Consider the following 23436-nt stretch of genomic DNA (forward strand, 5'->3'; position numbering starts at 1 on the left):
CATCACTAGCGCGGGAAACCTGCTCTGTTCACTAGCATAACAGCGCAAGAATTAGTTTATTTATATACCACCGGCACGTCAATCTTTTAAAAATAACCTGGTTTGTACAATGTTCAATTTTGTGAATTTTCTTTAAAAAATTGTTTTCAAAATACTTCTTATTATATAAAACATTTATTGATATATAAATCAAAATTTTGTTTGCAGGATATGTCACTTTTGTTGACCGCATGTCCCTAACACTATTTTCTTTTGCGGATGGACACAAATTCCAATAAAATTGATAATAAATATTTATGTTTATAAACACTTCAAAGCATATCAGGAAACATATTCTTGTTCTGTAGATAATGAAAACTGTAAATAAACCAATATTATACAAGAACCCGAACGCAAAATACTCAAATGAAAAAGTGATTAGTTTCGATACATTGGGGAATCCCTTACAAGTCACATAACATGAGTTGATACCATCAACTCGTAAAAATACACATGAACATTTCAATTATCCTTTATAATATATCTTTCAGGTACTGCAAGCCTCCTTTCATGACCTTGATTATGCGTCTGTATAAGTATGTGGATCAGTTCTACAACTGTATAACTGTACCAGAGAGGGCAGCAACAGCAGAAACACCCATCTCATTTGCCATCTATTAAAAAAAAATATGGGAAAAATGAGTATTGCCCATTAAGTAAATTACCTAGACAGCACATTATTCATTACTGTCTGTTGATCGAAGTGACACAAAACAGTTTGGAAAGGATTCTGGAAAGGGCGGTTGTGCTCAGAAGAGCCTGGGATGCTTTACTCTTTCATGGACTGTAAAGTTTCTGATCGTAGGGGAAAAGACAAACCTTTTATTATCTGGTCTGACACAAGGTTTGGTGAGGCAGTGGTGATATAAGCTATCGCAAATATAGAATTTTATGGGCATCCTAACACTTAAACAAGTAAAAGATTTGAAGCCTGCAAGACAATCAATATTCATCATTAATTATTATTCATAAATAATATAGTAAGTATATGAATATGACTTATAATAGAGTGATGATAATTTAAAGATTTCATTATAACTCCCATACTCACAGTGTAGAGGTCCTCATCTCCTGGGCATGGTTTTGGTTTGTCAAGAAAACCCAGCCAAATTCGAAACTTCTCAAAATTGCTGAGTGGTTTTTCCTTACTATATCAATGAAAACGACTCATTGTAATATAAAGTTACATATTATAATATGTAAGAAACTAACTTTGAAAGTAAGGAAAAGATTGCTTTATATTGGGTTCCATGAAATATACTGGAATTCAACGGCACTCCCCATCGAAAATTTTAATTGAAATGCATTGTATACATTTCTTGGTTATCATATAATCAAATTAAAATACAGAATGGGTATATTTCCCCAGGTATGTTTTACTTACCAACAGAAGTACTCTCTGTGTTTGGCCGTTATGACCAGCAACACAAAAGACAACACTGTAAGGATATACGCTCTTTTTGTCCAGTGGAATGCATAGAAAGCCATGTTTTAATGCTTGAAAACTATCACACAAAAATTCAGTGGCGCAAATCAGCGAAGATTGTTTTTCACAGAGATAATGCAATGACGTCACAATGGGTAAAGGTTATTGTTACGTCACAAACAATTATGACATAACAAAAATGAAATCAACTACCGTTTTGGTGCCCAATAAGGCTTTTATATTTAACCTACAATATTTAACTAAAGTTTCTGAAACAAGGCAGATATATAACCATATGAATATTTAGTAAATTGAAATTCAGTATAGATACTTGCGCAAGTTTCCAATGAAATAAAATAAAGAACAATAATTAAGCTCAAAAGTCTAGAGGAAACACAGACATCTAAAAACACCAGAGGTGGGATCAGGTGCAATGGATGTGTAAGCATCCCATGTCTACAGGTCACACCCGCCGTGTGCTTTTTGTCATGATCGGGCAAACGGAAAATCCGCAGACAATTCAATTTGAAAACAATTGCCTAACATTTTGTATGAAAAACATAGGTCATCATTCGATTTCTTATTCATCAGTAGTTTTTTTGTTTTAGAAATTGTTCCTACGTAGAGCATGCTGTAGCGTCAGGGACGTAGCATCGTTTTTGAAATGAAAGGGGGGGGCAGCCAGAGAAAAAAATTTCAATTTACCAGGAAAAAAAAAACTTGACAAGCAAAAAAAAAAAGGAAAATTGTCCGAACTCGAAAATCCTATTTCGTGGGGGAGGGGGGGGGGTTGTAGGTAGGTTCCAACTTCTTTCTTACCAAATTTTATTCATACACTACTACAAAACTCATATTTGACTATTCTACAACAAAAAGTGGGGGGGGGGGGGCAACCGGCCTTTCAATTAACAGAGCGTATCGAATAAACTGGGAGACATAAATATGACATATTGCTAATAAATAAGAAAAGTTGACGATAGCAGAGTTGAAGTCATCAAATTTATCATAAAGTTTTGTTGTTATGTTGTCATTGATTAACTCTTTTTCTAGTAAAATACCCAAGCATGAAACAGATGCATGTGTCAGACTCTGTGTCTTTTATTTCGAGTTTTTTTTTTATAATACATGTATACATACATTTTTAAATTTCAAAGTTGCAAAGTGGGGATGTTACGGGCAACAAAATATTAGCCAATCAAAAGAACTATATAAAAATTATTTAGATTGGGGGGGGGGTTACGTAAAATTTAAAAATAAGTCCACCAAATGAAAATGGAAGCTTTTGATTTATTTATGTGTGTATGTAGGTTTTGTTTTATTTTTTAAAAAAAACCAAAATATACGGTCCGGAATCCGGTTTTCTCTTTTAGTCTTCATCAATCATTTCCAGTTTTGAGTTGGTCAGGCCTAGTAAACCAAAATTGGCAAAAAATCTTGAAAATGCCCGTAAAATCTATTTCTGTCTTGTGTATCTAAATGTTGGTTATGTCTTAGCAAAGACCATCGAGGACTCTATAGCAGTGGAGCTCGATACAGGTATACCTAGTTTTGTAAACTATTTTTCAGTGTTGATGTGCATATAAGTATCCTGGCACGATCACAGGTACCTTGAGTACATTGGTTTATAAACTTGTATGCCTATTGATATGTAAAAAAAGAGTGTTTTTACATATCAATAGACCAAAGTACCTGTACCACCTCAAACTCGTATTTTATTATAAATTTGTAACAAGGAAGGAGAAAATGTTGTCGAAATTTTTAAATCACTGTCAGACATTTGGTCTGACAAAGTCAAATGTTTATTAGACCTAATACATCTACTTTATTTTGTACATTGAGAAAGGAAAATAAATAAGATTTTAACTGCACCTTAATGTCCTTTATATTTTTCAACAGTCTTCAATCTCATAAGTTTCTTTTCTTTGGACCAGGAATCAAGCCCAGAACCCCTGCATCACTAGTTGTGTGGTCCCCACTTAGCAGTCTGATATCCTGGCCCAAAACATAACATTTCACTTTCCTTAAATTGTCTTTGCCCTTGAAGACACAACCTATGTTCTTATTGTCCCTGGCATGACTTTCACATGCAAGTTCAGCAGTGGTCAACAGTACCAAATTCTGTAATGGGAAAGGAGAAAATGTATGGCTGAAATGAGAATCGAATCCAGAACCCCTGCATCACTAATCCTCAGACCCTAACTTCTCTTTCAGCATTGTATATATGATACATGCATATATATATATATATATATATATATATATATATATATATATATATATATATATATATATATATATATTTTTTTTTTTTTTTTTTTTTTTTTTTTTTGGAAAATATCTGCACTCCAAATTTTACAATATGTACATGTACAAACATTGATAATAAGAAAGTACAACAACAAAGTTATGCAGAATACATTTTTTTTAAATTTAGAAAGAATAACACATAAACTATGGAGATTACAATTATTTTATTATTTAATAAAAGCAATGTATTTTTAATTTCATTTTTTCCATTGGTAACAATTTTTAACAAAATTACAATGTAAATCCCAAATGAAATTTTTTAAGTGGGTATATATTGAATACGGTTACAGTCAGGTTACCTTCAAAACAATAAAATTTAATCCCCATTTAACCATTTTAGATCTGAAACAAATCAATGAAATTTTATCCCCACAAAAATTTCTGCTTCTGCAGTATTTGAAAATTTACAGTACATCAGTGCATTTGTTTGGGGGAGAAAAAAAACCTATAAAACCTACCCTAAACTCTCTGCATACCATATAGTGTATGAATTTCTGTAATTTTTTACAGGTTTTGAAGAGAAGGTGCCACCAAGAAATGCTGGATGAGGCGGAGGATGATCTTTAAGTTTGGTCTGACTGTCATTATTGTGATCGCTGTTTGTATGTTCTATTTGATTCATCAGCAAAATGATGAACTTAGCCCAGAACAGCCCTCAGAAAATGACAGCATTGTTGGAAATCAGTCAGGAAGAACTGAAGAGATTAGTGCTGAAGAAAAATTAAGAAAGGCTGAACTAGAAAAGTGAGGATTATCACTTAATGACCACTTTCTGTGAAAATGATTTTTTTTTTTCAAAAGTTCACTATTTTGGTCAAATTTCTTTAGAAAACATTTCCTATACCAAGTAGTTAAAGCATTTATTTTCTATATGATTTTTTTTATATTCATTGAATTTGAAATTTCAAAATGAAAAAAGTAATCAATGATAATTATGCAAGTTGTAAGCCTAAACTAATACAGGTTTTTTTAATGTACATGTATCCTCTGTCCTATATACTAATGATTGTCTCCATAGCCAGTAAATAGGTACTTATTGTATTATCTTATGTTAGGTTTTCATTGTCCATGTATCAATAATTACCAATTCTACATAGAATATGTACCAAAATAACAATAGATGTTTCCACATGATACCTCATTTTCCTCATTGATTTCATTTTACTCGAAATCCAATAGAGAAATAAGAAAATAAATTTGTTACAGGAAAGCGAAAAGATGGAGAGAGAGTATCCACCTTTCCATTGTTGTATGTGGTGACCGTGGGAACGAATCCATCATTCTCATCAAGTCTGCCATCCTCTTCACCAAAATGTACATCATCGTCCACATCTTCGCTGAAGATGACTTACATTCCTCACTGCAGCAACAGGTGGTTGCTGCTTTTTCAAACTTGCAGTGATTTTCATGTACCTTGTATTAGTTCTATTTGTTGATTCATTTCATTGTTTTTCCATATGAACAAACATATGTTGGAGCATATTTTGAAAGACAAAAAGTTATACCGTATAAGCAGAATTTTTAGCAAGGATTCAATTTTGGCATTATTAGCAAGGGTTTTTGATATTGCTAAAATTGATTATCATTAACATTTATTCCATGTCTCTTGTTATAGCTATCTTTCTTGACATTATAAAATCACTAAAATTGCTTCATGCTAAAAATATATACCAATTTTTGGGATAAATCACTTAATTTGCGTCTCACTAAAATTCCACTTATACAATATATTCACATGAAACTAGTGTAAAATAAGATTGCTTAGAATCCAACAGGTACAGAGCTGTTATATGCCTGTACTCCTTCATAGTTTTGCTATTAAAAAATGTCAAGATTATATGTAACATTATTGAGATCGATGAGGATGAATTTTAAACTAAGAGCTTTCAATTTTCAATATTATGAGATTTTCCCCCTATTTCTTCTTTTAAAAAGTGAGGTTTTATATTTTGGATGTTTAATAAAATTTCTTTTTACAGCTTACATCATGGCCAAGTAAAGCTAAAACCAAATTTGAATATCACTTATATGGTATAACCTTCCCCGACTCAAATAATGAGTGGAAGAAGCTTTTTAAACCTTGTGCCTCTCAACGACTTTTCATTCCAGTAAGTGTATTAGTTGTAAAGAATTAATTATAAGAATCAAGTAAGTACATGTAGTTAAAGATGTCTATGTTTAGGAAATTCTACATTTTTGAAAAGTTTAAAAAAAAATAAATTACAGAATATCATGCATGAAATCTGGGCTGAGATTCAGTTCTGCTTGATATTTGGTCTAATGCCTTCACAGAAAAGGCATCAATGGAAATATCCAGCAAAGCCGAGTCTCGGCTGAGATTATCTTGCATGATGACCTCTTCTTTTCTTCATAGAATCATTAGTAAGTATCTTGTCATGACTAAATTAAATTAATCTGAATAATTATATTAATTCAAGTTTAAAAAAATGTGTCTGTTTTTTCCTGTACAGTGTATTTTATCCTGTTGATAAAGTGGTGGAAAAAAGTTAACAATTAAGTGAAAGCTTGCTAAAATGAGTACAGAAATGTATTTAAAACTAAGAGTAATTTCTTTCCAGTCTCTATTAACCAATGTGGATTCTGTGCTGTATGTTGATACAGACATTTTATTTCTGTCTCCACTGGAGGAAATCTGGTTTCATTTTACCCGGTTCAACAGTACCCAGCTGGTTGCCTTGGCTCCAGAGAGTGAAGACAGGCAAACTGGCTGGTACAATAGATTTGCTAGGCACCCATATTTTGGAGAATTAGGTAATTTTCATTTTATGACAGAGACTAGTTAGTGAGTTTCAAATAAGTTAATAAATTGTACTACAAAATAGAAAATGCTTTTAAAAAATATTCATATTCTTTTTCAGGGGTCAATTCCGGTGTGATGTTGATGAATTTAACAAGGCTTCGAAACTCTACTTGGCTTCCATCTATTGTGAATTATTACAAAGAGTACAAACTAAAAATAACCTGGGGGGATCAGGATCTCATCAACATCTACTTTCACTTTCATCCAGGTAAGAAAGGAATCTCAAAAATAATTCTTATATCCGGCTAACTTGGGAAAAATTCAAAACAGAGAAAGTATTTCACTTAGGCATAGGCTTTTAAATTTATTTCACTCACTAATTTCAGATGGGTATTAAACCCCCGCTTTTTATTTTTTTTTTGCCACAAGGCATGTACATGTAGTAACAAATTCAAGATATTTTTTCGGGTATGGTGTATGTATTTACTTTTGAGAAGAATAAAATATGAAAGAAAATGAAGGCATTATTTATGCTGTAACATATGCAGAATTTAAAGTAATTAGTAAGCATCATACAGTGTACATGTATTATAATTTCTAGTCAGAGTGTAAATAATTATGAAGTTCATATGCATCCATAATGCATCAAAGTAATTAGTTTAATGAATTTAGACCTTGCATGGTCAGTCTAATGCTAATGCACAAAAAAACATTTGTAAAGTTCACTTAGTTATCTATGCATAAAGCAAATCATATACCTTTCCTTTTTTTATGATATGGTGATGTCAATTTTTTTTATCACAGATGAGCTCTATGTTTATCCATGTGAATGGAACTATAGACCTGACCACTGTATGTATATGAGTGTGTGTAGGGGTGCAGAACGAAGTGGGGCATATGTGCTTCATGGTAATCGACGAGCAATGCAAAATGATAAACAACCTGCATTCAAAGCTGCTTATTCAGCATTTAAAGAAGTAAGTGCCCCTACTTAAATGGTGATTATTTATTATGTTAAAACTATTTTTAAAAACAGATCAAGAAAGATTTTAAAATAATAGATTCAATATGCATTTATTATACTTAAGTAAATTTTATGAGAGGTGAAGACGTATGGAAGTATTTCTAATTTGAAAATATAGTGTACATTTATATGTAGAGTCAAACTCCATTATCTTGAACTAGACTGGACTGAGATTAAAATTCAAGATATCATAAAATTCAAGATATCATAAAATTCAAGATAACAAGGTTAAAAAAACAAAAAGAAAGAGAGGCTGGGACTGCTATTGCACTGCAACAAATCTCTGGTATTTTAGATATCAGTGTTTGACAAAACAAAGTTTGACAGTCTATGAAAAATAAGCCTTTCATAGGCTATTCTTTACTGTCACATTGGGTTAATTGTGTTATGCAAAAATATTTGTGAATAATTCTGCTGTTATGCTATTGATAGCATCAATAATTTTTCCTCAAGATAGACTGTGTCATTTTGCTTTTTCCCCCCCTTTTTCAGTATGACTTCCATCAGAAAATGAAGACGTTCCTCCTGCCTCCTCTCCAGGAGAAACTCGAGGCTACAGCTAAGACTCCGTGTGGACGTGTCAGACATATATTTTCAACCAGAGTTGCTCAATTTGTTAATCATGCCGAAAAATGACTAACTTGACTTGTGAAAAAAGGAATGCAAAGCTGGTATCATAGATTTTTAAAATTTTGCAAAAGATTCAAGATGATAGGTTTCCCTTTCAATGGTATACATATACATGTATATATAACATTAATATGTGGAATTTGGAGGTAGTTTCAAGATCAACTATGATTTGTCCTCATTGTATTTTTTCTTTGTAGCACAATAATGTAGCCCTCTCCCTTTTTTGTTTTCTTTCTTGGTCAGAAAGCCCTCTCCTAAAAAATATCAGATAAAAAAAATAGAGAAGACTACATTATTGCAGCTATTTCTTTTTGGGGGGAGGGGGGTTATGTCAAATAATCAATGTAATACAATGAGGGATTATTTCTTGTTCAGACCACAATCTTGACTTTCTTTATAAAATATCAGTTAGATCTGACTTACTGTGAAAATTTGTACTGTCTCCTGCAGAATACCTGGTATTCGCTGATAATGATTCAGTCTTATATCTGAATGTGATATTCTTTTATAGACAGATAACTTGATTTTATTTGTTTTGTCTCTGAAATATAGTGTTCATTTCATTTACTGTTACTAGCATATCATTTACATTTTGCTTGACTGATTTTGTTACACAGTAAAGCTGTATTTATTTGCAAGATGTAAAAATTATCACGCATTTTGTCTTGCCTGAAAGTAATACATGTAATTGCTTTGAAAATGATTTTAAAATAAATATTTTGTTAATCAACACAGAGATAAAAGGGATTTATGCTTCTCTACAAAATACGTGATATTTGAAACAAATGCTATTTACTACTTAGCATTTTTGGAGAACAAAAAGTACAGTCAAAACGTTGTTACTTCAAACTTAATGGGACAGAGAAAAAAACAGAGAGATATTCAATGACTGGAGATATTGAGGGAAACATATTGATAGTTCGACTGTAGTTTCAAACTACATTTGTATTATAATACATGTATATAATGTCAAAAAGGAAAACATCATATCAAGGGTGAGAAGACGAGAAGAGCAGATCATTACCCTTGGCTAGAAAGGTGCCTACCTCTGAAATCTGAATGATTTCAGATGGGGGCTTCTTCACTAGCAAGGATGATCCGCTCCTCTTATAGGTGAAAAAGAGAAGAGGAGTGGATCATCACCCTTGGCCAGTGAAGATGCCCCTTCTCAGATCAGTGGTTATTGTTAATGATAGGATGGATTCTTTGTACCAAGGAAACTTTTTACAAGTATGCAAAGATCGTCACCCTTGGCTAGCAAAGATGGAAAGGAGGAGGGGTTTAGAGTATTTTTTCTTGACATTTACAAAGCAATCAAACTATTTATGGAATGCACAAGGAAATAATGTGAATAGGCGTTATAATGCGAAATGAAAAGGTTTTGTGATGTGAATACACGTTAAGGATGACATTTACTGAGATGACAAAAAATTTCACTGATAGGAATAAAATACCAGTACCACCTATTGTAAATTGTAAACCTATGATTATAGTGTTATAATTCACTTTCAAATAACTACATATAGGTCAATGACATACTTATAATTTGGCTGCTTTGTGTCCCATTATTTTCAGCTCACCTTTACGAAGTCGAGATGAGCTTATGCTATACCCCCAGCGTTGGCGTCGACATTAGCGTCGGCGTCCCGGTTAAAGTTTTAGGAGCAAGTCCATTCCCAAGTAACTATAAGCCCTTCCTGGACCAAACTTCCATGGATGATACATCTAGGGATGGACACTACCAGATTTGCTTCGGATGCTGGATCTGACCTACATTTTTCAGATGAGTGACCATGGCAATGTTTTTGGAGTAGCTCTATAATTATATGGCCTGTTACGATTAAACTTGAATGGATGATGCATCTAAGGATGAACAATTCTAGACATGCTTTGGATGTAGGAAATGAAAGACATTTTCTTGATGAGTGACCAGGTTAAAGTTTTTGGAACAGGTCAATTCCCATTGAACTATAAGACCTACTTGCACAGAACTTGCATGAATATTGTTTTCAGGATGCACACTAACTATAAAGAAAATATGATATATGAGATTTGCATTACATATACTGATAACATCCGTCGAGGTGAGCTTCGTAATCTATGATTACCTATGTTTTAGTTGTATGTGAAACTTCATACATGTACATCTGTTGTTCAAATAGTTTAATTACTTAAATATTCACCTAAAATTAGGCTGTGTTTGTTCATAAATATCAAATTCTGACCATTCAAATTGATCAGAATGGTCTTTGATAAAATTATTCCAAGTTCCATTTTTTACCAAAACTGCATTATATTACTTTGTTCTCCGTACCCAATGCGATGCCTATGTTCAGGGATCTTCAAAAGAGAATAAACACGAATTAACAATCCTTGATTGATATAATGTTTATTGTTTCTGGTATGATTTATATATATGTGACGTGATTAACTTGGTATCAGATTTTCCGTTCCGCGTTTTAGCAACACCTATACCCCCTCAATAATAAAGCCTTTTCAACGCGTTATAATGTCTTCCTAAAAAGGTTTAATATTTACATTTTCTCTGTGTGCAAGGACACTTTTTCATACAATTTCGTTTATACATTGTTAATATAGACTGGCATTTCGACTTTTACGCGTACGACTTAAATTTATAATTACCCATTGTAAATTAACTGTGAAATAAATTTTATTTAAGAATATTTCATTTCATCACATGTTGAATATTCCATGTACGAGTGAATAAATCCGCACATATTCACACTACGTAATCCGCACACTTATGAAAGATAACTCGTGCTCATGAAAGATAACTCGTGTTCGCCTACCTGTACATTGTACCATCTAGCGTTAACCTTTTGGGTTTTTGTTACGCTTTGTTACAACGCGAAATGTAATAACAGCGCAAAATGTAATAAACCGGGATTATTACATATTGCATTATTACATTTTGCGTGGAAATCAACTCAGAATGAAATAACGCAAAATGTAATAAGAAACTTTAGGAATATTACATTTTGCGTTATTACGTTTTGCGTTGATGTCAACTCAAAATCTAATAACGCAAATTGTAATAAGATATTTTTTGGATTATTATAATTTTAGTTATTTTGCGTTTAGTTATTAAGCAAAACGCAACAATTCAAAATGTAAAAAAAACCCCCACTTTTTGATCAGTCAGCCTCAGGTTGAGAATAATTTCATACCAATGATAATTTTTTGCTTTATTATTAGCCGTTTCCTGATCTACGAAATAATGCAATTAAGTTCCATTTCGAGGGATCAAATTATTTCCTGGCTTTCAGACATAACAGTTTTTACCAAAATGCAAAAGGACATGCCCGTGTCTTGTGTTTACGTACATGTATATTTGAGTAACTAGTATTTGATTCGTCAATTATATCATTGAATAAATTCCATCGATTTTAAATCATCTTTCCGTTCAGTACTACTAGTACCACTCAGTGGATATACATTTTTATGATAGAAGCTTGCAATGCAAAAATTTACTAAGAAACAAAAACTCAAATTCTATGAGACAAAGCTTTATTTATGCACAAACAAAGGAAATATACATGTATATAAAATACCTTAAACGCATTTCATACTCCTAATTGACTTATCCACTTCGGCACAACACCTATTCATATTTTATAATATTAAAGATATGTGTAAATCAATTTTATGATGTTTTTGTGTTGAACACAATACAGAAAAATTATTATGTATTGTGTTGTTATATTTTCATTTTATTACATTTTGCGTTGCCCTCAACGCAAAAATTAAATAACGCAAAATATAATAATCAAAAAGTACATTATTACATTCTGCCCTAATCTCGACGCAAATGTAATAATACAAAATGTAATAATCCTAAAAAGTCTGTTATTATATTTAATTTGTATTATTACATTCTGTATTGATTTCGACACAAAACGTAATAACGAAAATGTAATGATTCCAGTTTATTACATTTTGCGTTGTTTTTACATTGCGCGTTGTAACAACGCTTTCTGAAAGCATAATAGCGCCTTTTTGCATTATTACACCTTTTCTGCTTTGTAATGCTTTCGACCCCCACCCCGAAGTTTGCTTTCAAAAGGCTTTTGTAAATATGCTTATAACTGCGTCGCGCGTAAAGAGTGGGGTTTGAGTGGACGAAGCACCTGCTTAACAATGCGGAATTGACCACAAATAGACGGCGCGATTATACTTCACACAATTTATCTTAGAAATATGAAAAAAACATTTGTGTTGGACATCAAATTTTCTCAGTCGAAAATTTTAAAGAGATCATTGCTATTTCATTGTGCTATCTGACTATAAGCCATTTTAATATCACATTCAGGATATTCGTGTTTCACAATATTGCTGATATTAAATATAACATAAGTTACTCTCATCGTATTGATTGAAAGAAATACATATTTCCAATAATCTGAATGAACAAAAACACCCAGAACAACAAAAAATCAAACGCTGCGCAGACAGACCTCCAGGTGACAAGGCGTTCGATTGTTTTTTCTTTAGAACTCAACTGACCGTCGTCTTGTGGTATTCGTCGCGAACACTTTTTCTTGCAGTTCAAGATGTGTACAATTTTAACCATCTTAACAAGGTGGCTGGGCACTTCCTTGCTGTTGTTATTGTGAATAGTTCGCAATAAGACTGCCGTACAGAGTATGGAAATGACGCCAAATACATATTGATAAATGATGTAATAGCTCAATATGGACATTTTGTCCGAGTTTGCGGGTACTTTGTCTACAAGAATTCCGATGTATACATTGAATGACAGGAGAATGGCTACAGAATATTGTAACTTCTCGCCGGCGTTGGCAGGAACAATAAAAACAAAAACATTTAAGAAGCCAATCAGAACAGTTGGTATGATGAGATTAAATACAAGAAACTTGGATTTCCTTTTGGCTTTAATTGTGCACGTTACTGATGACCTTGTTAACTCTGAAATCACCTCCACATTGGTCCATTTAGTATTTACATTTTCCATGGTACAGTCACCATATATATACACCTCCTTTGGTTTACTGGTAATTTCAAACGAACACTCTTGGGTATCGAAAGGAAAGTAAGTCATATCAATGTTGCAATGAGATTTAAACAGCTTTCTTCCATATACATTTATAACCCCTGATTCATAAAATCCTTGCCCAAAAATGTGTGAAAAACTTCCGATATTTGATTTTTGTCCAATGGAGTTTCGCAGCAAGATGTTGGGTGTCCATATTGAAAGCTCTTTTTTGCTCATGAAGACGTAATCTAGTGGAAACTGAGTAGTATTCCAACCAATACGATCATCTTGCCAGGATAGAAAAAACAATGCGTTTACTTCCATCTTGTTTTCTATGTCATGGATTTCAAAGTCTTGGATAATGAAATAAACAAATGCCCCTGTCAACATGGACAGATCTAGTGTTGGTCTTATGTCCACACGTTTCGAGCTTTGATCCAATTTCTCTAGAAAAACACTTTGAACATCAGAAAACGTTCCATTTCTACCTTGACAAAGTTGTGGTAATAATAACAGAATCCAAATAAAAAGCATTTTTGTGTTTAGACTCGATGTGTTTAGATACACTGGTTAAATGTATGTATTTTGTCTGTATATACTGACTGTTGTCTGACCAGGCACTTTATCCCCGGTTATCAATTATGAATGTATGCATGAAAATCAATAAATCATAAAATCAAAGGGTAAAATCATGCCATACATCACAAGAATAAAAATAAAATCTATAACCGTGGTAGTCGCATGATTTGCCTTGTTTCTGGTCAACGGCCAGTGAATCGCACGTTCTTCCGTACTTCGTAAAAACTTGTGTTATTGTTTTATACAAACACGTCAAAGCTAAAAATGATTACATGACAATTGCAATTCATTTATATGAACTTCAATCATCTAAATTGAAATATTCGAAGTTAGATATGAAAAATATTGAAAATATAAGTTTTTCTGCAGAGTATATATATATATATATATATATATATATATATATATATATATATATATATATATATATATATATATATATACAACCATATATTCTTATACCCATCATTATATTAATATTCCATTTGAAACTTTGACGTTTAATTGGGATTGAAGGAGGTAAATAATATTATTTATAAAATGTACACTATTTAAGCGATTCATTTCATCTGTCTTCCCAAACTACCGTCAGCAAACGTCTTATATTTACTTGCTATAAGGATTCTTCCCAAGCAAGTAGGGGTTCCTCCTAATCAAGTATAATTATTCAATTTACTGAGTGAATGATATGATTTTGAAACCCTCGAAAAGTGACCCACTGGGTAAAAGTTCTTTACCTAAAGCAAACACAGAGTCTAGGAGATTCTGAACACTGCACACTGAAGAGTTTAAATTTGATGGTAGATTGGTAGTTAGACAGATCTCGCTTTAGATGTAATATAGAATGAACAGAAATCTACAGTGAATGGCAAGTGTAGTCTACTTGTGCGCCAAGTTAAAATCAGACCAAAACTATACGAGGAGTAGCGTACTGAAAGAATTTAACAGAAATTCCAATTTTTAGTAACCACGGCAACACCGTTCATCAACGGTTCAAAAGAGAATTATCTTAGTGTAGTCTACTTGCATGCCAAGTTATATCAAAATCAGACCAAAACTGTAGGAAGCGTAGCGTATTGAAGAATTTCACAGAAATTCCAATTTTTAGTAACCATGGCAACATCGTTCATCAAAAACCGATAAGAAGAATTATGTATCTTAGTGTAGTCTACTTGTCTACCAAGTTATATTGAAATCAGACCAAAACTGTAAGAGAATATCGTTTTGAAAGTAATTCACAGAAAATAATATTTTTAGTAACAAATATATATATATATTTGATGCCAAATTGACAGAATTCTTTAGTTAATATACAAAAGTGAAATAAGGTTAAGATATAAAAGCAACAGAAGCGACCAAAAACCAAAACCAAGCGTTAAGTGCAGTTATCCTTTATCCAAATTTTAGATTTTCTTTCAGGACTAAAGACAAGGATTTTCTATGCCAAGAATTGTACGGATACACGTGGTCAGAGTACGGGCTTCTACCCATTTCAAAAACTGTTACGCTTGAATAATCAGGATTTTTTTTTATCACAATAGAGTGTAGCTTATTTCTGTTATATAGGACGTTTTGTTGTAGACGTTCAAAGTTTAAAAAATTGGACATTTACATCTATACCTTTCTTTTTTGTTCAGTATAGTAAACATAGCAACACCATTCATCGAAATCAAAAACCGATAAAAAGAATATTGTCTCTTAGTGCAGTCTACTTGTGTGCAAAGTTATAATGAAAATAGGCCAAAACTGTAGGAGGAAAAGCGTTTTGAAAGAATTTCACAGAAATTTCTATGTTTCAGTAACCTTGGCAACACCGTTTAATTGAAATCATAAACCAATACACAGAATTATGTACCTTAGTGTAGTCTACTTGTTTGCCAAGTTATATTGAAATCAAACCAACAATGTACGAGGAGAAGCATTTTGAAACCAGAAGTCTCTTACGTGACTGTAGCTCTACTGGTTTGTACTCATGACAAAGGTAGCGAAAAATAGCACTTTGTCTTGAAACTGCGCAACAGCAATACGTAGAATAATGATCCTTGATTTACTCTTTTTGTGGCAAAATTTATTCCAATCGGACTAAAACTGTAGGAGGAATAGCCTTTCAAAAGAATTTTACAGGAATTTCGATGTTAGTAAACATGGTAACATCATTTATGAAAAAAAAAATCGATGAAGAGAATTATGTATTTTAGTGTAATCTACTTTTGTGCCAAGTTATATTGAAGAAATCAGACCACATGTAGGAGGAGGATTTTGAATGTATTTCTCAGAAGTTTCTATTATAACCATGGTAACACCGTTCATCGAAATTAAAAACCGATAAACAGAATTATGTATCTTAGTGTAGTCTACTGGTGTACCAAGTTATATTGAAATCAGACCAAGACTGTAGGAGTTGTAGTGTTTTGAAAGTATTTTACAGAAAGAAGATGGGTGAACAAGGCGTGCAGAATGCCTATAGCTTCAGATATTTAAAAAAATCATATTCACTTTGTAAATAAAGTATTTAAAGTCAAGTTCTCATTATTGAAATTTATGAAATTATGATCAACAAAACTTTTCTGAGAAAAAAAGATCTCGGAAAAAAATTCTTTTATTTAAAAAATAAAATGGTATTCGTGGGATTCGAACCCCTAACAATAAAATCCGGAGTATCATATTGATTTGAGACTAACACGCTAACCACTACGCTAAACAGCTATTGATGAATAGTGGCGTTTAAATCATGTTTGTGATATGACCCTTGACTTAATGGACTTCAAGCATTTCTCGGAAAGATGCGAATGCTTTGTCATAAAAGTGTACTTTTAAGGTATAGTGGGTCTTTGCTCCATGTTTTTGTAAACCAAAAAATGTACATTTTTATGCAAACTTTTAGGATTAACTTTCAAAAAAATGGAGCAAAGACCCACTCATATCGAAAAAATTTGTTTAAGTATGAGAAAGTGATCCTTTTTGCCCTCTTTAGTGAGTGTATGCTATTTCGTAGGCAAATAATTTCAGTCTTTGTGAGATTGTTGTAAATTGTTGAGATTTTTCATCAAGTATACTTTAATGTTAGATGAAATATCAAAGAAAATTTTGATATAATTGAGATTTTATTTTTCACTTCATGTTTGTCGCACTATAGGCACTTCGCCCGCCTTGTTCACCCATCTTCTTTCTATTTTGGTAACCATGGCTACACTGTTCAAGGAAATCAAACCGATAAACATAATTATGTATCTCAGTGTAATCTACTTGTGTGCCAAGTTATACTTATTTCAGACCAAAACTGTACGAGGAGTAAGATTTTGCAAGTATTTTACAGAAATGTCTATTTTTAGTAACCATGGCAACACCGTTCATCTGAATCAAAAACCAATACAGAGAATTATGTATCTCAGTGTATTCTACTTGTGTGCTAAGTCATATTAAAATCAGACAAAAACTGTAGGAGGAGTAGCGATTTGAAAGTATTTAACAGAAATTTCTAATTTTAGTAACCATGGCAACAAAGTTCATCGAAATCAAAAAAAAAAAAAAAAAAAGACACATAAAAATATGATTCTAGCGTAGTCTACTTGTGTGCCAAGTTATATTGAAATCAGACCATAACTGTAGGAGGAGTAGCGTTTTGAAAGTATTTCACAACCATGGCAACACCATTCAAAGAAATCAAAAACCGATACACCGAATTATGTATCTTAGTGCGGTCTCCTTGTTTGCCATGTTATATTGAAATCAGACCAAAACTGTAGGAGGAATAGAGTTTTGAAAAATTGTTTACAAACGGACATCTTAATTCCGACGCAGATGCTCTAGTATGCTGGAGAGAGGGGAGGGGGATTTCAATGTGATTTTTGATCAGGAACAGGTAGATGAAGTAGTAAGAGATAAAAAAAAAAAAAAAAAAATAAAGAAAATTATATAAAAAAATTATTATAAAAAATTCTTTAAAGGAAGGGGGGGGGGGGGTTGCGTGGTAAAAACAGGGTCCTGCCTACAAGCACCTGTAATATAAAGTGCCTCAGGACCCTAAAAAATAATTTTAAGTGATGCCTCAGGCTCTGTTATAAATAGAAGATTGGTTTTGATATGTTTATAGAGTTCATTCGCAAATGTGTATTAAACAATGCGGTAGGCAACATCGTCCTTAATCATGCAGTTTGCAACGATTGGCAATGAAAACCGACATTGCCAGTCAGGAATATCATCATTTTCTCATTTTAATAATATTTTATTTTCACATGAAGAAAATCTTATCGCATGAAACATTTTAATATCAGAGGGTTTCAGTAAAAATCATAGTGAACGTATAAAATACTTAATTCAAATAAGAGCTTTAATTATTCATAATTATCTGTTTCCGGTTTGCATGAGGAAAAAAAACCTTTACCAGTTTTAAAATGTGCAGAATTGTCAATATTTGACGTATACAATAATTCTTGTTTCCAAGCATTATGTTTTGATAAAGTTGATCTTACGTCAATGAGTAACAATAACGCATGCAAGTCAAGGGTTTTCGGTCTGTAGCGGACCGAAAACCTGATAAATGTATCCTGTGCAATACTAATTTAAGATACAATAATGATAAAATATTCAAAGGCATCCACAATTTCTGTACTAATTTATCAGTGGATTTTATACCATTGGTGGTTTTCGCAGTCTCTGATGGATCTGACACTCTTGAAATGTTTCGAGCTGTTGTAGCAGAGCACTCGAAACTCGCAGTAGCTGCTCTCGATCCGCATTTTTTCGCGAGATTTTATTGGCGATAATGATGGAAATTTATTATATACTTATTCTTTCTGAGAATATCCAGCTGATGTATCTGGTTAATTTATCAAACTTCTCCTTGCTCGGACCTGAAGTTGACCACTGCTGATGGTCTTTGTGCCAGGGTTTGTAGTAGACCAAGCTTGACCAGTGGATCCTAAAAGTGACCATTACTGACTGTGGTTTCTCTGTCTTATACTGGCCGGCGGGTTACTATTGTCACTGACGTCCTGTTAGGGATTGTTAATAGTAAAGTCTGTCCGGTGGGTCTTGGAAAACCTCACGGTGATCGTCCTGTTAGGGATTGTAAATAGTGAACTCTGTCCGGTTGAAGACATTTACTCCTTGAGATGACCGACTGTAACCGATGTTCGAGATAAAATCTTTTCAGTAGTTCACGGTCTTTTGTCAGGGATTGTAGAAGATGAAGTCTGACCGACGACTCCTAGAGATGACCACTACAGTATTGGACACCAGATCCATTGACAGGTTTTTGAACGTTTTAGTGATCAGATTAGCTACCTCCTTGTTTTGGACCCATACATGGAGGATCTGCTTATTCCATTTCTCCAATGTATTTCTGTTTGCTTGATTTACCCCTGCAAGAGAGAAAATTAAATTATTTGATTTATGTATTCCTGCAGCGTAGAAAATAGCCTCAGCAGTTGGGGATTAAAGGCGGGGGAGGGGGGGGGGGGCGGGCACACTCTCCCAAGATTTTCAGATTTGCCAAATGTATAAATTACAGCAAAGTAACAAAAAAATTACTTTGAACCCTTTCCCTCGTTTTAGGAAACACAGACTCTTGTAAGCTGGAAAGAAGAGTCATTTATGAGTATATCATGTATAAGAAGGAAAGCGGCTTGTCTACGAGAAGTCCCCCCCCCCCCCCCCGAAATAGGTTATCGTGTTTAAATTTTTTTTCGTTATCCCTTGATCAGAAAATATAAAATATAGCTATAGTATTGTATGCACTATACGTACCTCTCAGCTTCTTCGTCAGGAGATGTTGAGCGTCCTCCTCTGTAAAGTCGCCTCGGTACTTCATAGCACGTGTGACAGACACGCCCACTTTTGTGTCGAAAATTTCACAAACGTAATCAGTTATAGAACCTCCTTCTGGGAAGTAAGAAACCTCCATTTCAGTCTGAAAGATGTTAATTTACAGAATTTACAAAACGAAAATGCCACATCAGTGCTGTAATTTATTAGCATAGATGCATATAATACTATTTCTTGCTTAAATCAGAAGAAAAATAGATTTTTTAACTTTACGATACGTGATTTTCAAATTATTTTTTGTCAATTAATTTATCATTCAACATATTAGTGTTTGAACGTAATTTAATACTAGGATATACATGTATCTGGATTTATAAGCCAAACGGCATATGAAAGTACTAGTATTAGTATACAAGGCAAACTGACTGTGGATCCGCTCCCCCTTATAAATCGTTAATGTACCCACCTTGAGAAGCTTAGCGTGGAAACATCTGTGGAACGTTTCAAAGGAGAGGACTTCCGAAATAACAGAATTACCCCCAGCATTAGGAACACTCCATATTTTCTCGGCTGCCGTGGACAGCTTCATGTGTTTGAAGTGTATAACTGGGTCGAAATCCAAATGAACCAAACCCCCATCCTTGTTATTCTGTACAGACTTCTGTATTGCAAAATAATCGTAAATTCGAACGCTGAAATTATTTCCAATGTACAGATTACAAGGAAGAGCTTTCACTTGAGATTGGGCAGAAGCTTTCTCCCAGTCCCCAAGCTTCAATGATGAATTTACAGTCACCCTCCTCTTGTTTGACACGGGAGGTCTTAGAGACCCAATGGTGGGCCGGACTAGAGAAAAAACGGTGGCGCTTAGGCGCCCCAGGGGCGCGCTTCCCTGGGTGACGAGTGGAATGGTGCTGATTTCGCTTGTTATCCATCGTTAAACGTTTATTTGTCATCTATTAGATTAAGGCTCTGTTCACAACTCGATTTTCAGTGTATGATGAAATATCACGAAGGAAGATTGTTTATATATTGACGACATGTGCTCATTTCTATTTTTAACCAAGCCAAATATACTAACCAATCAGAATTAAATACATAATAAGTCGGATGTTTAACTGTGCTGTGATGAACCTTTTAAATGTACAGGGTCATTGATCTTTGGTATTGAGTATTTCCTAGCAATATTTATTACACTTTGGGATTCCATGATGTAAAAGAACAGGCCCGTAGGAAGCAATTTCACTTTGAGGGGGCACATCCATACATATACAGTTTGGGGAGGGGGGGGGGTCATCAGACGTTATTATAGAGGGGACACAAGCATATAGTAGCTATGTTTTCTATAGTATTCTATATATCGGCAAAATTATTGGAGGGGAGGGGGGGGGCACGCGCCTTGTTCCTACAGCCATGAAGAAGGTGCAGTTGCTGAGGGAGACACAGAGCAGGTGGAGATTTTTAACATTTTACTTGTTTCTTTGAGAGTACTTTTCATTTCTGGATGAAATTTTCATTGAAAAATGAACAATTTCCGGGATTTTTCCAAAGACCTTGAAAACGTTTCCTGAATATTAGGCAAGCTTTTAAATAAAACAAACTTTTGTTGTTGTCTTGGAAGAACTAGCAAAAATATGTGATGTTAACTCAATTCGACATCATTTGCATTAATTCACCGACTGATTTAACTATATACATCGGCGGCATAAATGCATATATTTTTATAAAAACATACTGTATGTCATTCCTTGTATATTAGTGATGTCGAAATGCCCGATCGATTTGGAATATTATGCAAGCGCGAATCTAAGATTTTTTTCAAGGAAAATGGGGAGGGGGGTTCCACAGAGCAAACAAAATTATTATGACAGTTTAGTAACATTCTTAAGTAAACTTCCTTATTTTAAGCGGGGTCCGTGTTTTCTATGTGGTTTCTTTACATACATATCAATTTAATAACTTTGAAAATTCCGGGGGGGGGGGGGGGGGCTCACCCACCCCCTACATCCGCGTATGTTGTGATTTACCGATCCCAACCACCCAGCCCAAATCAATAAGAAAAGGAATACATTAATCAGCGGTTGTTTATTCCTTAAGTTGATAAAAATTAGAATTTCTCCTCAGAAAAAGAATTTTATCCAATTGATAAACAAATATTATCAAAACTAAACAGCGCTTGTTCACGCAGGCAAGTAATATCATCCCCTCCCCCCACTTTATCGAGAATAGTGGAAATTTCCATTGAAAGGTGTATAACCTCCACCCTGTACTATTTGTTGCGGTATGGTTAAATGGTTAAACCCTCCTACTTTAATGTATCCTTAATTTTGTTCCTAGAAGAAAAGAGTTGGAAACATCCCCCCCCCTTTTCGAGTTTGGACATTTCCGTTTTTTTTTTTTTTTTTGGCTTGTCAATTTTTTTCCCAGGGATCTATTCATTTGTCAGTTTCTTTGTTGGTTCCTCTCCCCTTTGAAAAAGCATGCTACATTCCTGTAACGATTTATAGAAAAAAATCTTAGCTTCTTTACACAATACCTAAAAATTTCATAATTCTTACACATACATGCATAAAGTATGTATAAATATTTCTCCAGAAAAAGTCCAGAAATGTGAATTGCTAGTCAGTCATGCTACAAAGTTCTTCGATCCTTAAGGACAGACGATACGTTCCTCAATAATATATAATTTTTTCTAAGATTTTGTCATTGAAGTATTGCTACTTTAACATGTTTACTCGCAAAAAATTGAGGTACCTTACCAGGCATTTGTGCAAGATACCAGAGGATGTTTTTCCTATAAAATCCCTTTGGAAAAAACTTAATTAGCCAATAACACATTTTTTTGGTGTTTCATTTTTTAAAGACAATTAGAAACCAGTTTAGAAATCAGAAGGTAATTAAAATTTTGAATATTTTCCAAATAATTCGAAGGTATACAAAACAGACATTTGAGGAACGTATCGTCTGACCTTAACTTACCAAAATAACAAAGACTATAAAAAGACAAAGTACTGGTACATGTACCTACGCTAAATCCTTAATGCCCCAATGATAACATGCATTTCTAAATCCAATGAAAAAACCTTCCTACTATTTCAGTATCCTTTCCAAACGTCACCTAGATGTATTAAAATCAAGCGAACAAAGAGGACTTCTGTAACTAAAACTCTTTGACTTCCAGTAATATTATAGGACAATTTTCAGTCAAGGTAGAATTTCACAAACATAAAAATCCCCACCTCTGCTATATACTGTTCTGAATGTTAAGTCAATAAATCCATGCCACTCAAATTTGATGCTCAAGTCTTTTAAACAAAAGAAGTTAACCAAATCTGAATCAATTATTTGTCAAAAACTCAACCGTCAAAAATTCTTGAAAACAAAGGAGTGGAAGTGAAGATAAAACATAAAGCACTTCCATTTTCTGACAACATAGAGACAACAGACAAATATATGCTGTATTATTCATCTGTACAATGTTTTCAGAACACATATTGCTGTGTCTACTAGATTCAGTGCAATAATATGTCAAACATTTTATCTTCAAAATATAGAACAATGCCAAAAATATGGGTGAGAAAACTAGAAAGAAATGAGACTAAAATCATAAATATATATTACCCATTTAGTTGATTATATAGACTTCAATTTTTGTCAAACCTATATATACATATAATGAGCAGTACAAAGTAAATTAATTTACAAAGTAAATTAATTTCTGTAAAAAGCAGCAGAGCAACTCATGTAAATGTTGGAGGTCATGAGCCTCCAACTTTACTTCCGTAATATGAATTCCATCAAAAAAAAAAAAAAAAAAAAAATCTTAGAAGATTGTCCAAATCTTTAGGAAATATTCAATTTGTCTTTGTTACTTCCTCAAGCATATACAA

General features: G+C 33.4%; 2 protein-coding genes and 1 long non-coding RNA gene across 3 annotated transcripts; 1 reads left to right on the forward strand and 2 right to left on the reverse strand.

Annotated features, from left to right (window-relative positions):
* Nucleotides 1–391: 391 nt before the first annotated feature.
* LOC133189206 (uncharacterized) lies at nt 392–1493 on the reverse strand. The gene is made up of 3 exons (XR_009721427.1): nt 1424–1493; nt 1091–1187; nt 392–653 (listed from the first exon to the last, which is right to left on the reverse strand). It is a non-coding gene; the product is annotated as an uncharacterized LOC133189206 (long non-coding RNA).
* A 1402-nt stretch (nt 1494–2895) lies between these two features.
* LOC133189197 (glucoside xylosyltransferase 2-like) lies at nt 2896–8869 on the forward strand. Its single transcript, XM_061324606.1, has 8 exons — nt 2896–3001; nt 4283–4516; nt 4979–5144; nt 5752–5880; nt 6352–6544; nt 6652–6801; nt 7338–7510; nt 8050–8869. The coding sequence occupies exons 2-8, from the start codon at nt 4317–4319 to the stop codon at nt 8191–8193; spliced, it is 1155 nt and encodes a 384-aa protein (XP_061180590.1). The 5' UTR covers nt 2896–3001; nt 4283–4316; the 3' UTR covers nt 8194–8869.
* Nucleotides 8870–18930: 10061 nt separating this feature from the next.
* On the reverse strand, nt 18931–20483 carry LOC133196675 (AAC-rich mRNA clone AAC4 protein-like; the record flags this gene model as incomplete). The annotated part of the gene is made up of 3 exons (XM_061332536.1): nt 18931–19143; nt 19529–19691; nt 20013–20483. Coding segments are annotated over 3 exons (825 nt in total), but the record flags the coding sequence as incomplete, so codon positions are not given.
* Nucleotides 20484–23436: the final 2953 nt, after the last annotated feature.

The sequence above is a fragment of the Saccostrea echinata genome, unplaced genomic scaffold, assembly GCF_033153115.1.
Source record: "Saccostrea echinata isolate AGI-Se365-2 ecotype Australia unplaced genomic scaffold, CSIRO_AGI_Sech_v1 ptg000001l, whole genome shotgun sequence".
Classification (NCBI taxonomy): domain Eukaryota; kingdom Metazoa; phylum Mollusca; class Bivalvia; order Ostreida; family Ostreidae; genus Saccostrea; species Saccostrea echinata.

Coding starts and splice junctions, on each gene's coding strand:
- LOC133189197 (XM_061324606.1), top strand. CDS start 4,317: ATGAGGCGGAGGATGATCTTTAAGTTTGGTCTGACTGTCATTATTGTG. Junction 5,145..5,751: donor ATTCCTCACTGCAGCAACAG/GTGGTTGCTGCT, acceptor TTCTTTTTACAG/CTTACATCATGGCCAAGTAA. Junction 6,545..6,651: donor CCCATATTTTGGAGAATTAG/GTAATTTTCATT, acceptor ATTCTTTTTCAG/GGGTCAATTCCGGTGTGATG.